At 47.1% G+C, this 16,476-nt stretch overlaps 1 protein-coding gene across 1 annotated transcript in view; it reads left to right on the plus strand.

The window, feature by feature from the left end:
• The window catches only part of CAMTA1 (calmodulin binding transcription activator 1), an 849,138-nt gene that overhangs the window by 417,286 nt on the left and 415,376 nt on the right, over positions 1-16,476 (plus strand). Inside the window, 1 exon segment of the mRNA XM_025427290.3 lies at positions 3,625-3,760. Coding sequence (XP_025283075.3) covers positions 3,625-3,760 — 136 coding nt within the window.

Genomic DNA, 16,476 nt, shown 5'->3' on the forward strand with positions numbered 1-16,476 from the left:
GTTTCCCTGAGGCTCTCTAAGATTGTCAGCTTAATCAGGGTTTACCCCAGGAAACCCTGAGATGAGGACTTGCATACAAGCCCTTTATTTGAGAGGTAGTCCCGGGAAACACCAGCAGGGGGCAGGAACGTGAGAGAGGAGGGAGAAGGATACAAATGTAGGGCTCTTGTCCAGCAGGTCTCCACTTGGGCAGTTGGAACTTAGGCTCTGGAAGACCATATAGATAGAGCATCCAGAGTTGTCCTACACATGGGGTGAAGAGACCTAGGATTGCTTCAGAGTTATCCCATTTGTGGGGTGAGGAAGTCAGGACTTCACCCCCAAGTTGCCCAATGCTTTCAGGGCCTTAAAAATCACCCAACCAGTAGAGCAAACTGAGACTGGCCCCACAGTCTATGTTAAGCCAGTAGACTTGGGGGAGGCTCTGGAGTCACACTGACTCTGAGTGAATCCTGTTCGGATGCTTTCTGGCCTCAAAGGTTTGGTTTCTTCGTCTATATGTTGGGAATGATAATCTTACCTCACAGAGTTGGTGTGAGGCTGCAAAAACTGGACAAAGATGTAGCTATGGAGGTCGATGTGATGTAGGTGCAGGTGTCAACATCGAGACACACAGGTGGATGCAGATGGAACTAGAGGTATGTAGAGGTGCAGGCATATATAGTTGTAGATGCCGGTGTAGACATACATTTGGAGGTAGACAGGGGCATAGACACACATGTATCCTGCTCCTCCCATGCCAGGCCCTCGCTGGGGCTTGGGATCAATAAGTGGCAGGACTCCTGTGCCTCCTACTTGACTCTCTGTTCTCAACTCCATTACCATTTCCCTGCTTTTCTCAGGTGGGTGCTGTCTTTCATGCTGTGATGAGATGTACTCAAGCCTTTTCTTGCCTGGCCCTTTCCTTTGGGCCCTAGCCCATCCCCCTCACCCCTCCCTCCTTTCCTGGATCCCTTCCCATTAGCTCCGACTTGGTCTTGATTATATTCTGGGACCGCTGTTCAGCCTAGTTTTCTTCAAGCTGTGGGGCCCCTCTGTAGTCTGATTTTCTCTTTGCCATTCTTAGGACCTGAGAACGACAGAGGCAGGGACTTTCCCCATCACACAGCAGAGGCAAGTTCTAATAAAATCAGAGTGCTGGATTAAACACTATTAGGTTGTCATTATTGCAAGTTAAAGAGATGATTCTATTTATTAAGGCCATTTAAGGTGGACACTTCGGTTCCCTGTGGGATTGTGTCCATCTCAAAGTGTCAGGTGATGAGGCTGTTCTCACGTTCTCAGGATGCAACGGGCAGGTCACTGGAGGAAGATGGGTTTCCTTATGTGGGTGTACTTGTGGACTACAACGGACTGTGGACCTGACAGTATTTTGGGAAGTTCACTCTCTCTGAGTCATACCAGTCATGATCTGAAGACAGTTGGCCTGAATACACTGCTGGGGTTTACTGGCCATGTTTAGAAAGGGAGGATAGTGCAAATCTTTATGTAGCCTCTTCACTCACCAGAAGCTAGACTGGATTGATGTTGCCGCAGACGAGTTTCCTGGGACCAAGGGGGTCCCTGCAACACTCTTGTGGATGTCTTCATTCCTGTGCTGAGAGGGGCAAGACAAATGCAGAACCTGTCTATATGATCAAATGTATTCCTTTGTGGGGTGACTAGGTGGCTCAGTGTTTGAGCGTCTGCCTTCAGCTCAGGTCATGATCCTGGGGTCCTGGGATCGAGTACTGCTTTGGACTCCCTGCAGGGAAACTGCTTCTCTCTCTGCCTAAGTCTCTGCTTCTCTCTGTGTGTCTCTCATGAATAAAAAAACAACAACAAAAAAAAAAAAACATGTATTCCCTTGCTTACTCCTGGGACCCTGGCCCTAAGCATAGGAGTTGGATTTTGGGCTCTTCCAATGGTATGAGCCTAGAGCAGGAGTGACATGGAAATAGGCAGGCACAGCTGGCCACACATTTGAGCCTACTTGCCATTTAGAAATGGGAAAATACTGTAAGGTTTTCAGTGCAGACTTGTGAGTACAAGATGGTCAGGTGACAGCGTTGTGACAAGCGCATGAAGCCATTTCCCAATTGTTTCAGTCGGCCAGACTTTAGGAGGAAACCAATACTGACACAAACCAATTGCACCATGATTGGCAAACAATGAAGTGTTGGGAGTTGCTGTTGAAAGTCTATAATTTCCAATGCAATGGAATTGCTGTTCGGTCATCAGCTTGCTGTAGAAGGACACAGTCTGGCTGGGTGGGAACAATAATTAGCCACTGTCACCCCGGTGTGCCTTCCCCCCCACTTCAGACAGTGGAGTAGTAAGACATCACTAGCCTGTGTTGGGTGCCTGCCTGTGAAATGCCCCCTTGTTCAGAGGAAGAGGAGCCCGGGGTGGAGGATCTTGTCCCTGGGGTCATGGGGAAGCCCTGCTGGCCTGCCCTCTCATCTCTGCTGTAGCAGAGACAGGGAAGTCCACTGGCACTAGAAGAAACCACCTCCTTTGCCTTGTTTGTGTAAGGAGCCCTGGTACCATGGCTGGGACTGAGACGTGCCCGTGTTGGTCTCCTGGGCCCACAGACTCATTTGTGACCCTTCTTCTGTGCTGGGATTTCAGTCTCAGGGGGACGCAGAGCTGGCCACGGGGAGTGAGCAGGATGCTGTGATGCTTCAGGGGGTTCTCAGGCTTCCTTGAGGGCTGAGTGTGCCCACCTCTGCTGCCGCTTTCTTCTGGAAGTGGCGTACTGTAGACATGCTGCCAGAGGAGTTTCGTTCTTTCTGTCTTTGGTGTTTCCAAACCAAAGTATGCACCCACTGCAGTTGCGGAGGCACGCGCGAACATCCTCTGCTCTCTGAGGTTGGCGCATGACTTCTTTTTGGAAAATTCAAGGCTCTTTGAATGGCACTGGAGCAACCAGCCACTCTTGGCATTTAGCAAGTGGGCAGCAAACTGTTTTCCTAAGGTTATGGTGGTCATGGACCAACTAGACAAATTTACTTGGCAGTGCCGAGCCTTCCGACAGCCGAAGCCCAAATGTGAAACAATCATGTACTTAGCTTGCTTGAGAAGGGCCGTAGATGTTCCTCTGAATCTTGCAGTGATCTAAACGCGGGCAATGAATCAAGAGCGTTTGGCCTGGACGACTAGTCTTTCCATTGGTCTGTTTTTAACATAGTCATCTAGCGTCTGCGTTAAACTTATTTATTTCCTAATGCTGGGTGATGGATTAAAAGATGTGTAGAAAATCTTTCTACAAGAGATAAGATATTGCAGGCTGCCACAACACCCCCGGCTCTTTTTGCTTTCTCTTGCTGTTTTTTCTACATTTTAGTGCAGAGCTCAGGCCCCCACATCGTATATCTTGATTAGATGGTGGATATTACTAAGGGGATGTTTTTTAAGCCTATCATTGACACATTTAATTCATTAGGTACCAAATCCACAAGCAAATTTTGGCTGGCCATAAAACATGGTTAATCCAGGGAGCTGCAATAAAAGGTGAAAAATTATGTCCCAGCAAATGTGGAATATTGCTTTTCTGTAGAGACTTTTACTGGTCTACGATATCTTTCTTCATAAATTTTTCTTCCACTTGGTTCTCTTGGTAACTTAACCATTTGTTGTTTCCAGACCACAGAATGGCTCAATGATACTCTACAACAGGAAGAAAGTGAAATACAGGAAGGATGGATATTGCTGGAAAAAGAGGAAAGATGGGAAGACGACCAGAGAGGACCACATGAAGCTGAAAGTCCAGGGAGTGGAGGTAAAGAGCAGAAAGGCTCTCTTGTTCCACAAATGTTGTTTCTGGGCTGCAATGACATGGAATCACTTTGGAATAATTTGCTGCCAGTCACCTCTAGTGACTGCCAGTCAAAAGTACTTTTGTTTGCCAAGACCCTGTTTGCTGTTTGTTTTTTTCTTGCTTTCTTACCCAACAATCTCCGTTCAAGTTTTCCATGAAACCAGACTTAGATAAAGTACTCCTGTTTCTCAGGAGTCCTTGGTGTGTAGACTGGGATTTGTAAGTTTCCTGCAGAATCCAGTGTTGTATGTATCATGGAAGAGCCTGCAGGTACGAGGGAGGAGGAGGCTGCCTAAGGTATCTCCCTCTCAATGTGGCCTGGACCTGCCTTTGTTGAGTGGGTCCTTTGGGAGCTGGTGATTTCCAACCAGATCTTGGCTCTACTCCCTCTACCAATGGCTACATCAATGTCTCTCTGGGTGTTGCGACCTCAGGAAGCTTGAAAGTGCTAATGATAATTAGATGGGATCACAAGGTGTGCAGGATTCTTGTGGCTGGGGTGGAGGTAGGTGCTGCAGGACACATCTTGGGATCTGTGCAAACTTCAGTTTGGGTTCTGGGGGAAGATAGGGTGCAGGATGTTTTCTTTGCCATCATTCTGACACCATAGGCTCTCACCCTTGGGCAGTCATGGAGTCGTTCTCCTGGGGTCCTTTCATTGTTTTGAGAGCCCGAGTCATGTGCCATCATGTAGAGGGAGAGGATGTGAACCGCGGTGCATTCGTGGCCTGCTGGTTAGTGAGCACCCACTTCACTGCATTGCTTGCTGATTCTTGTAAAGGATCTTCCCTGTGAATATGATGCTGTGTGGGGCCAGAGCGGGGACGCTGGCCTGTGATTCACCTGGTATTTCATACCAGTGAAAGAGAGGGATCCTGGAGACCTTTGGTGTGTTGGGTCCTCCAGCCTGCCAGGATTGATCACTTGGACCGTAAGCCCACTTGACTTCAACGGCTCACACTCCAGGCTGACATTCTTTGTGATGCACTTTGTCATTATGACTTTTTCTATATTAATCATGTGCTTTTATGGCTGTTAAAAATAGCATCCAGTGGCTTTTATTATATTACCCCACAGAGAGAGATAACTTTTGTTTTATGTTTTTGTGTTTTTTTAAAACACCCAATAACAATGCTTTATGATGATGAACAAAGAGAAGCCGCAACACGAGAAATTCCACTTTCCTACATTCTCTCAGGTTCTGTGTTTGCACAGCATGGTTTAGTCGACTGGTGAGACATTAAAATGCAGATCGCTCTGAACATGATGCCCTGGACCTAGCTCTAGGACAGTGACTGGTGATTATGCCAGCACATCAGCCGTGGCTGTGGGGGCCTTGGGGCGTGGGAACCGAGCAGTGTGGGCAGGACCCATGTGGGACTCTTGCTGGGACTTCCAGGATCTGCAGGAACTCACACCAAAGCCGCACTGCAGGCTTCATACCCTTAGATCTCTGGCAGGGCTCCGTCTTCAGTGATATGTAAATCAGGAACTTCTAATTGTCCGGAACAGCGGGGTGGAAGTCTCCCTCAGCAGCAGCTCGGAAGCCCAGGGCCAAAAAAAGTCACAGTGTTCATTTTCTTCCCCTGTGTTATCAATTTGAATTGTCACTAGATGGAATCAGAATGATTTTCGGTTATTTTTTAGGTCATATTTGTGTCTGGAGTTATTTGCGAATCAGGCTTACAGTCTCCCATGCAGACACCTGTATGGGGGCGGTTGGGACCCTCGGAACATAGGGGAAGGGAATGGGCCAGACGGGGCGGGCGGGGGGGTCTTCCCTTCCACATCCTTCTACTTGCTGTGCCTAAGTCTCAGTGGGGAGTGGGAGATGGGCTTATAGACCCTTAGTCGACAACACAAGGGGCATGCTTTCCAGTTCTCAGAGAGTGAAGCCCCCTCTGGCGGGCCTGTGGCATGGGTGGCCTCTTCCTCTGAGCTCAGGGCATGGTCGATGAGCATTGACTGTGGTCCTACTCTCTGTGGGGCCCTGTAGTATCCATAGGGAAAACAGAAGCCATGTGTTCTGCCTCAGAGACTCGTGATCAAGTTGAAGAGGCAGCTGTGCCCATGCCTGAGAGTCAAGTGACAGTGCTGAGAAATCTGGAAACCTGAGCTTCTAGGACAAGTGTCCAGAGAGTCCAGAGTGGGCTGGGATGCTCAGAGAAGCTGCCTAGTTAGATGGGCTCCAAGCTAAACTCTGGAAGTTGGGTGGGACTGTGTGTGTGACATACATAGTATTTCAGGGCTCCCCTTTCCACTTCGCACTATGGTCTGAGCTACATCTCTGTTGGTATTCATATCCCCTCATCCCTTTTAACTGCTCTGTAGTATTCCACCGTGGAAGCATTTCAGTCACCTCCTAGTCAGTGGACTTTTAGATTCTGTCCAGTTTTTCAACATTACAGTGTTTCAGGAAACATGCTTATACACGTCTGCTTGTACACCTGTGCAACACAGACCTGCTAGGATTGCTAAGTGTGAGCTCTGAGTATCTTTCCTTTTACTAGACTCTGCCAAATGGTTGAGCTAATTGTATGCCCAACAGCACCGAGAATTACCATCTCTTCTGTACCCTCTTGGACACTGATGGATAATAGATGGTACCCTGTTCAATTTGAACCGGATTTTTCTTAATTATTTGTGGGGGTGAGTACATCATGTTAGTGGAAGTCCTTTGTAGTAGATTGTCTGCCACGGGTTGTAATTTAAAACAGCCCCAAAGAAAGACATCTTTGACAAGAGCAGCCCTATGTCTCACTGTGTTTTTCCTGCATTTGCTCTGATCGGGACCAGTGGCCGGGAAGCCCAGAGGTCATGCGGGGACAGTGGACAGGTGTTCCTTTCCACCTGGGAAATTGCCATGCAGACATACATGGAGTTTTGTGTCTCACAGGAGGAGGCTTCCCCATGTGAACCCTGATTCATCCTTCAGTGGATTCAATCGGGCGGTTCCCATTGACTCACTACCTCTATTGCTCCCTCCTCCGGGCATGGTGCCAGCCTCTGCCCCTACTGTGGAGGGTGGCAGATAGTCCTGCACGGGGCCTTGGAGCTGTGATTTTTCTACCACCTGAGATGGTTTCCTCAGTTCAAGGGCATGATAAAGATATTTGGGTCTACCGTTTAACATATTACTTGCTATAAGCCTTCCCTTAGGCCAGGAAAACTTCCAGCCTGTTCATGGAACTGCTCGGCAGTCCAGCTCCTTTTGTTCTCCAAGGCTGGGGCCCTAGGAACACACAGCAGCTCAAAAGCACATTGATTTTCTCAGCCAGGCACAGGATGGGGGCAGCCGCTTTTGAAGCTGACGAGCTGTTAAGTCCACGATTAGTTGTCTTGTCTGTAAGCCACGGAGAAGCTAGCTCGATAAGGTTTCCAGGGACAACAAAGGTTGGCAGGGAGGAAAGAGAAGGTGGTTGTGATGTCAACGTTTCATGAGATGAAATCTCAGCAGGCCTGAGGTTGGCCCTGCTCCCCATGTAGATTCGTGCCTGCTTATCTGGAGCCTTGATGGGGTAGGAGGTCTGGGGATAGGAGACTCCCTGAGAGCAGAGGGGCACATCTAAACCATCCCCATGTCTCCCAGATTGCCACATCCTAGGTTAGGTGAGCTGGGTGAAGTCGTTGGGCCAAGCCAGGAGAGCTCACATACTTTTAAAGTTTACGAAGCTGTTCTCTGGCCCCCAGAAGCCATCTTCACACCACCCTCCTGAGAGAGCCAGGTATCTTAGAACCTAGGCTACCACTTGGCTGTCTACCTCCGGACCCTTTTAGCTGCCAGGTTTCCACAACAGATAGAAGCCATGCATTTAGTACAGCAACGGCCACTGGTTTACGAATCTCCTATATATATACCAGGTCTACCATCTCATTCAACCGTCATAGAAACATCCATGTAAAGTACCTATTATTATACCCATTTCACAGATGAAAAGATTGAGCCTCAGACAGGCTTTCTCCCACCACATATCCTTCAAAAATCAGCATGGAGCTGGGACTTGAGCCAAGATTTGCCTGGTTGTATGGTGAAAGTGCCTGCTCTGACACCAGTTGCTCCTGGGCATCCTGGAGGGATTTGTAGTGTTTTTAGATTGAATCAGGCACATACCTTCCATCCATCAGCCATCTGTCAAATGCTTTCCATCCAGCACCTTGTGATAGATCCTGAAGATGCAGTGATACATCGTTTTGATGTCATGAGGGGGACAGAAAAATCAAGCATGCAACTCCCAACGCCAGGTCATGAGGCGTGTGTTGGAGAAATTGCAAGTCCTACGTGCGGAACACGTAGGAAGCATACCTAAAGCAGACTGGGACATAAAGAAGTGACATAAATACAGGGAAAGAGGCCCTGGTGGAAGCTAGAAAGTAACAGGTAGGGGTAAGACACAGCAGTGGGCAGTGACAGACTCTGTTGAAAAATAGCTAATGTGATTTAAAGCAACAGGTGGCCAGAATTGCACCATGTCAGAATCTCTCCCGGCCCCAAGCAGACCAGATGTTCACCTCCCGGGGATGAGGCCTTCTCTGCTCTGATCATAAGGCACGCCTTGCCACAGACATCCTGCCTTTGGAGCCAGTGGGTGGTCACTGCACAGAGGCTGTTGGCTCAATTGTAGGCAGCGTGGACAAAGAACATCCTTCCCCACTGAGCCCATGCTGTGGTGGACAGGAACCCCCGGCCTGGACCATCTGCCTGGCAGAAATGCCAGGCATCACCTCTGATTGGAATTTTCAGCAGTGAAGAGAAAGTTTAGTTTTGCTGACCTGTTTGTACTGCCTCAAACAATGAAGAGTTGCTTTGACTTCTTGACTAACTGCCGGAGAGCCCGAAGCCTGTTGTGAGCACAGCAGCAGTGGTAACAAGGTTATGTTTTTGGACTCAGCCTCATTAGAAGTGATGTTCTTTATTTGGACACTTAGGCCACATATTAAAAAGAAAAAAAAGCACCTCTTTCAAAAGTAGGAATGATATTGTAGTTACCGCATTAGGAATTAACAGGGCATGAAATAACTGTCTGCCTCGTGGCGACGCCAGATCATTCCAGCTCTGCTTGCAGCCATAAGATAAATAGGTATCTTGCTTGCAGCTGATGGGATATATTTAAAATAGCCAGCCACACACATGTATGGTGCCCAAATCAAGTTTGGAAAACAGCTATGAATAGATTAAGAGGAGGTAAGGTGGCTGAGCAGCTCAAACTCACAGAAGGGCAAGTGAGTCTGCATGTTGTCACCATGTGTTTTTGAATGGAATAAATACTTCTTGGTTTTTGTAGGTGCTAGTGTGCCTTTGGTCTGTGTATTTTGTCTCCCTTTTTTCCCCTCTGGACTTGCCACACTCCTGCTGGTCTCTACCTCGAAGTGCTCCTTGCTCCTAACCTGTGTTCTCTTGTGTCCACATTGAGACTTCTGAAGCTTCCAGGGGCATCTCCCTTGGCGTTCTCCAGCCAGCAGTAATCATTCCCTCTCTTTCATTTCCATGGCCCTCCATCCGTACCTTTCTTTAGGAAGTGTTCTCTCTGACTTGACACTAGCCTGTCCAGTTCAATAAACATATTATATTAAGTACATGGTATTTTCTGAATACAAGAAGGTCCGTATCTGGTATCTAGGCACTAGAGGGCCTGTTAAGGGAAGAATAGAGAGAGGCCGATGAGGTGCAGCATCATGCTCAAAAAACTTACAGAAACACAATATGGGTCATTTTAATGAGATGTGGTAACTGCCACCATCGAGGTTTTGGAGTGTTGGAAGGAGCTTGTTTCCCTTCTCTGAGGACAGGGTCTGGTCACCCATGGGCCCTTGCTCTGAGCAGTGGCATCTGCTGAGTGACCAGCTGCTCTCATAGGCACCCATTATCTGAGCCCTATCCCCAGCCTTGTCATTCAGTCCTGTGAATCAGCTATGTTTATGCCCATGGGAACTTGACTGAGGTTTTTGATTTGTAATCCCCCTTCCTCCTCTCTGGTGTCCAGTGCAGCTAGCTGGGGTGTTCTTGTCTCATGACGCCTCCAGGGAAGCGAACCAGCCTGCTCAGCGGTGACTCGGAGGGTCTCCCAGAGCTCTCTGCTGGCTTTTAATCATCTGAGCTTTTGTGTAGTGTTCCGCTGGTGCGTTAACACGTTAAAACCTAATTTCCTGTTACCTGGATGTGTTTTGGTAGAATCAATTCAGGAACTCGAATCCATAGTCTTTCTTTAATTTCTAATTACTTAGCATCCCTGGTGACGTGTCCCTACCCAGCTCATATAATTAAATTTTAACTAATAAATAACATTAAACTAGCTACGCTTTGAAACAGCAACAGGCTCGGTACACATTCTGCTGAGCTCATGGAGGCCTGGCCCAGATGGCAGTTTTGCTTCTTTTTCTTAAGGCTCTGTCTTCCCTGGCCAAAGGCAGTTAAAACAGTAGTGACAATGATAGCATTTATCGAACACTTCCTACATACCTGTTCCTGCCCCTATCACTTTATGCGCACCATTTTATACAATGACTTGGCAACATTCTCATCGAGTAGGCAATGCTGTTTTCCTCATCCTTGTGGAAAATGGGATTAATTTCCAGGATATTAAGAAATGTATCTAAGAATACCCAGCTGGTCAGTAGCAGAGTTGAGATACTACCCCAGGTCTCTCTGACGGCAAATTCCCAGTTTCCTCATCACCAGACCACCTTGGTTTTCAAGGCACCTTGATACCCTGAAGATGTGTGCTTACACCAGGGAGGTCTGTAAGTGCAGGGGTTTGAAATGCAGCACATGCACCCAAGCATAGGTCTCAAGTGAGATAGGGGATAAGGAAGATCTTCTAGTACAAGTGGGCCTCCCTTCTTTATAACCCCAACCAGTCAAAGGAGAAAGAGTCCCCACCCCCCACCACTGCCCAGCCATTCTTTCAGCCCAGGAACCCAGCTTCCTTGGGCCACCAGAGGCAGCAAGAAGTATGAGAGGCCTCTCACCTTCCATTTCAGTGGGTGAGATTTTGTCTCTGAGCACTCTGAATACCTGCAGGACCTGCCGTCACTCTTTAGCTGGGTCCTATACGAGGTTGTCATATTCCCATGTCAACCTTAATTGAGGAACAGCAAGTTGTGTTTATATATCCCACTATGAATAGTCAGTTCTGTCTGTCCTGAAGCAATAGTTCTCAAGCTTCCAGGACATGCTCACTTTGGCATGGGAGGTCTGTGTGCTCACTCTCTCTGTGCAGGGTTGCCAGATTTAGTGTCTGCACGTGTACGCATGCACACACACATACATGATGCCCGGTGAAATTTGGATTTTAGATAAGCAATAAATAATTTTCAGCACAGGTATGACATATTTACATTACAATATTATTTGTTGCTTATCTGAAATGCACATTGGGCTGGGTGTCTTGTATTTTATCCAGCACCCTCTGACCACAGGGCAGTTTCCTTTGAGTTTTTGCAGACAGAGATTTGGCTGCTTGGGTATTGCTCTCATTGAGGACTTGAGGAAGTGAGTTGGTTTATCTCCAGACACATAATCGATGTAGGAACCATAAAAACCAGGAAGGACGCTGGCCACTGCTAAGGAGAGAAGGCACTCTTGGCAGTTTTCTTGTAAACCCAAGGGCTGCCAAGCCTGGGGACCCTATTAGTCTCTCTAAACAGAGAGTCTGGGGGCTGCAAGGACTGCTGGAGGCCCAGGTCATGCCCTTAGAGGAAGCAGGCCTCTTGCCAGTGGCATTTGGAGAGCTTGTTGGTGAAGAGGTGCCAGGAAGATTTTGAAGGAGATGTGTTTACAGTTTCTGCCTTCCTCATCTCTCCTGTAGATTGCAGTTTGTAAAATATTTTGCAATTTCCTTTTTTAAACTTGATTTGAGCCTTATTGAGCTAGAAACTCCCTGTCGAAGGTAGAGCAGCAAGACACCAACTTGGTATGCTGAACTTGTATTTAATTATTATCATAACAGTCCCTTAACATGATTGCAGATTAGCCCACAAGGACATGAATGGAAATTTTAGCATATTCAATTACAATGGAAGCTCTTGAACACCACTGTCAAAATTCACCCAAGGGCCTTTCCATTTGGGCCCCAATGTACAGCAGGCACAAAGTTAGATGTTACTCAGGACATATAACCTTGATTTTGTAAGCATAATTTATGGCCTCATCCAGAAGCTGGGGATGCCTTTTAAGAATGTGATATATATTCCACCCACCTGGGTAAATGACCAGATACAGCTGCTTGTGTTGGGTAAAGAATACCTCTGGCCTTCACTTGACCGAATAGTAAATTATTGATCTTCTCCACATCTTTCAATGCCCTGACATTGCTGGAGAAATTTACTCCTGTCATCCATGGCTGTGGCTTATCTCCTTGCAGTCCTGTCCATGCTCAGAGGGCACGAATCTCCAGCCCATCCTAGGAGAGATTGCAGCTGACCCCTGTAGCTGACATGGGTTAGTCACCGACCCAGGGAAGGCAGACGCTTTGCAAACTAATCAGGCCCAGGTTTCTGTGTCTGTCTGTTTCCCCCAGACCAGCAAAAATCATGGGGAAGATAGAGGTGTGGTGGAGGGCTTCTGTGTACCCAGGAGGAGTGGCAGAGGAAGGCATTAGTACATAAACAAAAGAAGGGAACAGCTAGTCACCCAGCTGCTCCAGTAGAGGCTGCATTGATGGTGGCTAGATTCTGGTCTCCTTGTTCCTTCTGTGTGCTTGTTCCCCAAAAAAGATGCTAAACCACTCTCTGCTGGGCCTTCCTGGATGGGGGGCTGGCACCATAGGTGGAAAGCTGGCGATTGCGTGACAGACCACCTTTCCAGTTCTTGTTTTCCTCTGAGACAGATGAAGTGACCTTTCATTTCCTTTTTGCAGGTCTTAATTCCAATACATTATATTGCTTTATGCTCTTTGGGTTATGTCTTTACCTCCTGCTGCAAAACACTCATATCTCACTCATGCCATACCTGAGGGGCCACACAGGAACGTATACAGTCACATTGTCACTTGCTACTTATGGTGTGGCCCATTGGTCAGCACTGCCAGCCTCACCTGGGAGCTCACTGGAAGGGCAGAATCTTGGACCCCACCCTGGTTCTACTGAATCAAAATCTGCCTTTTAGTATTTCCCTCCATGATTCATTGGCACATTCATTTGGAAAGGATTGGCACAGCCATTCTCTTGCTGCTGGGATCTTCCCTTGGTGACTCAGCCTTAGGAATATGTTTTTTTTTTTGGTTTGGTTTGGTTTGGTTTTAATCTTAGGTTAAGATAAACGTCCAAATGAAAATTTTACAAGTTGGTCTGGTAATTCATTACTTGACTCTCAGCACCTTTAAAAAACATTTAGCTGAAATCTCTGATCATGCAGTTTGAGCCCAGCATTCCTTATTCTGCCCTTGGCCATGAAGGAGAGGGACTAGTGGGTTTCTGACAGCAAAACACAACAGCTGGCACTGCACTACCGGCTCCTCGATCCTCTTCCCCAGGTCAGCTAGCCCTGTTCCCGCATTGTTTAGCTACAATTTCTGTCCTTGTTCTAGCCTGGCGTTTGGCATGCTACTTGCTACACATTTGATGCACAATAAACATTTTTTTGAGTAAATGGATGAAATGATGGATTTCTTCTATGAAGGGTCAGGCAGTAAATAGTTTCAGTTTTGCCAGCCAGATGGTCTCAGAGTGCATCATAGAGACTTCCCCCTCCTTCTCTGCAGCGCCATGGAACAGGCTTGTGGGAGAAACAGGACACTTCCCAACGCCCTTGCAAGGGACACCACCTAGCTTCTTCAGACTGAGGACAAAGAAACCTATGCCACGTGGACATAATACCACTACAAGGAAAGAGAAAGAAGATATCCTACCTGCCCCCCCACCAGGACAAACATGATGAATAACACTGTCTGATGCCACAGTGTGCCATGAGCAAAAGTGTTAATTCCTTACAGAATTACTAGCCAAGCCTGAATATTGTCAGGCCACTGATGTGGTATGAAAGCAACCATAGTCAATAGTTAAGGAATGAGTGTGACCATGTTCCAATAAAACTTTATTTACAAAGTGAGGCCGAGGACCAGATTTGGATGTAGCTTGTTGACCCCTGTTCTAGATTATGGCAGCAGGTTCTGGAAGGAGCAGTGTGCTTTGGAAACCAGTGAGAGATTGGTGGGGGGTGATTAGGGACTTGCCTCTTATATTGGAGCACTGGTATGTTTTATTTTTTATTTTTATTTTTTTATTTTTTGGTATGTTTTTAGACTCATGTCTATAGCCTGAAAATCAATATTCAGGCTTAGCTAATAATTCTGTAAGGAATTGACATTTTTGCTCATGGCACACTGTGGCATCAGACAGTGTTATTCATCATGTTTGTCCTGGTGGGGGCAGGATGTCTTCTTTCTCTTTCCTTGTAGTGGTATTATGTCCATGTGACATAGGCTTCTTTGTCCTCAGTCTGAAGAAGCTAGGTGGTGTCCCTTGCAAGGGCAGTCGGGAAGTGTCCTGTTTCTCCCACAAGCCTGTTCCATGGCGCTGCAGAGAAGGAGGGGGAAGTCTCTATGATGCACTCTGAGCTCCTGTCCAGGGACAGCTGAGCCAAAGGCATGTGACGTTGCTGTGACTAGGTGGGTCAAAGGATCAGGCTCTCATGGAAGAGGGAAAGGCTGAACCACCTGCATTTTTAAACCTGAAGTGCTTTGAAGGTAGCCTAGCCATGGTTGATGTGACAGTGTCCCCCGTAGAATACAGGCCATAGGGAGGGTACAGATGTTATTTGTCCGTGTTTAAGTATTTACATGACAGCACAAGAAAACTGGGGACTTTCTCTTTCATCTTTGCTGCCACAGTTTACATACAGTTTTATGATGGATGCAGGAGGTAGACATTTATTACAAAAGTGTAAGAGATGTTGACTCTTCACGAATTGATTATTTAGAATTTATTTTATTAAATATTCTAGGTGGCGTGTGATAAACTGAACCTCTGCTGGTTTGCAGCTTAATGATTCATGTATCTGCGGCAGTGATAAGGAAATCAAAGACTGTTTGCCATTTCAGGGGAAGAATATGGATTATTATTAAATCTGGAATGGGCCTCTTGAGAAGCCTTCCTTAAGGGAACACGCGTATCAATAATTTCTTCTCCATACGAGAATCCTAATGTTTCACTTATGGAAACATAAATTCCGAGCAAGTGGCTATGGTTCTTCCCTCCCTTTGGCTCCGTACATCCTGTGCTCGTGTCTGACCCACTCTTATCCTAGCCTTCAGAGTCCTTCAATCTCCATGTCTTTATCCCCCTGTATCTAATTTTTAATGCTCTTAAACAGCTCTGCTGAGGGCTATGCATTTCAGCACCTGAGATGCTGGCAGAGACCAGGATAGTGTTCCTTTTGCTTGAAATGTCCTAAAAGATTTGTTTAAGTCTAGGAGGAAACAAGGAGTGACTGGGAGTTCTCAGAACCCTGATGGAAGTGTGGTCAGCTCATATAGGTTATAGGATGTCCTGAACTCATTCTTGAAGAAGCCAATGGGTAGCAAAGCCAGTCTGGTGGGCTGCATCTGTATCGAGGAGAGTGGATGGGCACACCCTGGAGCTGTGCCCGTTCTCAGGTGACAGAGAACTAGGGAGGCTTAGCAGGTGTGGCCTCAGGACAGAGGGCATGCAGAACTCCTGGGGATGTCTAGTCAGAAGGACAAGTCTGCACACCTCATGGTGACAGTTTGAAGGTATCAGGGTTGTCTGATAGCTTGAGTTTCAGAATATTCCCTGTCTTGTTCTTCTTTCCAAAATATTGGACAGATGGTTAAATGTGGTAATTGTTACTGTAGGAGACTGTGGGAAACTAGCTGGGGGACCCCAAGTCTCCTTTTTAAAAAAATATTTTATTTATTTATTCATGAGAGACACAGAGAGAGAGGCAGAGACATAGGCAGAGGGAGAAGCTGGCTCCCTGAGGGGAACCCAATGCGAGACTCCATCCCAGTACCCCAGATCATGACCTGAGCCAAAGGCAGATACTCAACCACTGAGTCACCCAAGTGCCCTAATCCCAAGACCCCTTATCTCTCCCCCCAGTTTCCTTACTCATCCATGCACAGAGCAACCCTATCACATGCTCAATCCTTCCATGGTGTAACGTCCTGACACTGATATTGTACTTGAACCCCTCACTTTGCTGTGTGCTTTTATACGTGAAATTAGACCTAATTGTCAGTATAATGCCATGGTAAGTTCAGTTTCCCCAAAGAATACACACCGAGGTTTGCAGTACTTTCTTACAAACAGAACCTGCTTGGCTCTCCACAGGACTAATCAGTCCAAGAGGATTGCTGCTACTGACCTTTAATTCTCTAATTGCTGTGAAATAGTTGAAAGAATCTACACTATAGTCCCCATCTAAGGGTGTGCACAGAGTAGCTCCCTGGTTGGTACAGAGGGGTTGTGTGTAGTTGTTCTGCTTTCATGGGATTCATCTTCCCTTTACGCCCAATAATCAGAGCCCCTGAAACAGGAGGTGGGTTGGGCATATTCCCATTTTCTTGTTTGTTTGGTCAGATTCTGTCCCACTAGGGCTGAACATCGGAGGGACTCAGTTTTATATTTGCTGGAGTGGAGAGCTGGTCTTCAGAGTCTGGGGTGCCCAAGGGCAGGCTGGTCCAGGACCCTAGTGGAGGCGTGCATCGTGGGCACTGGGA

The sequence above is a fragment of the Canis lupus genome, chromosome 5 (genome assembly GCF_003254725.2).
Source record: "Canis lupus dingo isolate Sandy chromosome 5, ASM325472v2, whole genome shotgun sequence".
NCBI classification, from domain to species: Eukaryota; Metazoa; Chordata; class Mammalia; order Carnivora; family Canidae; genus Canis; species Canis lupus.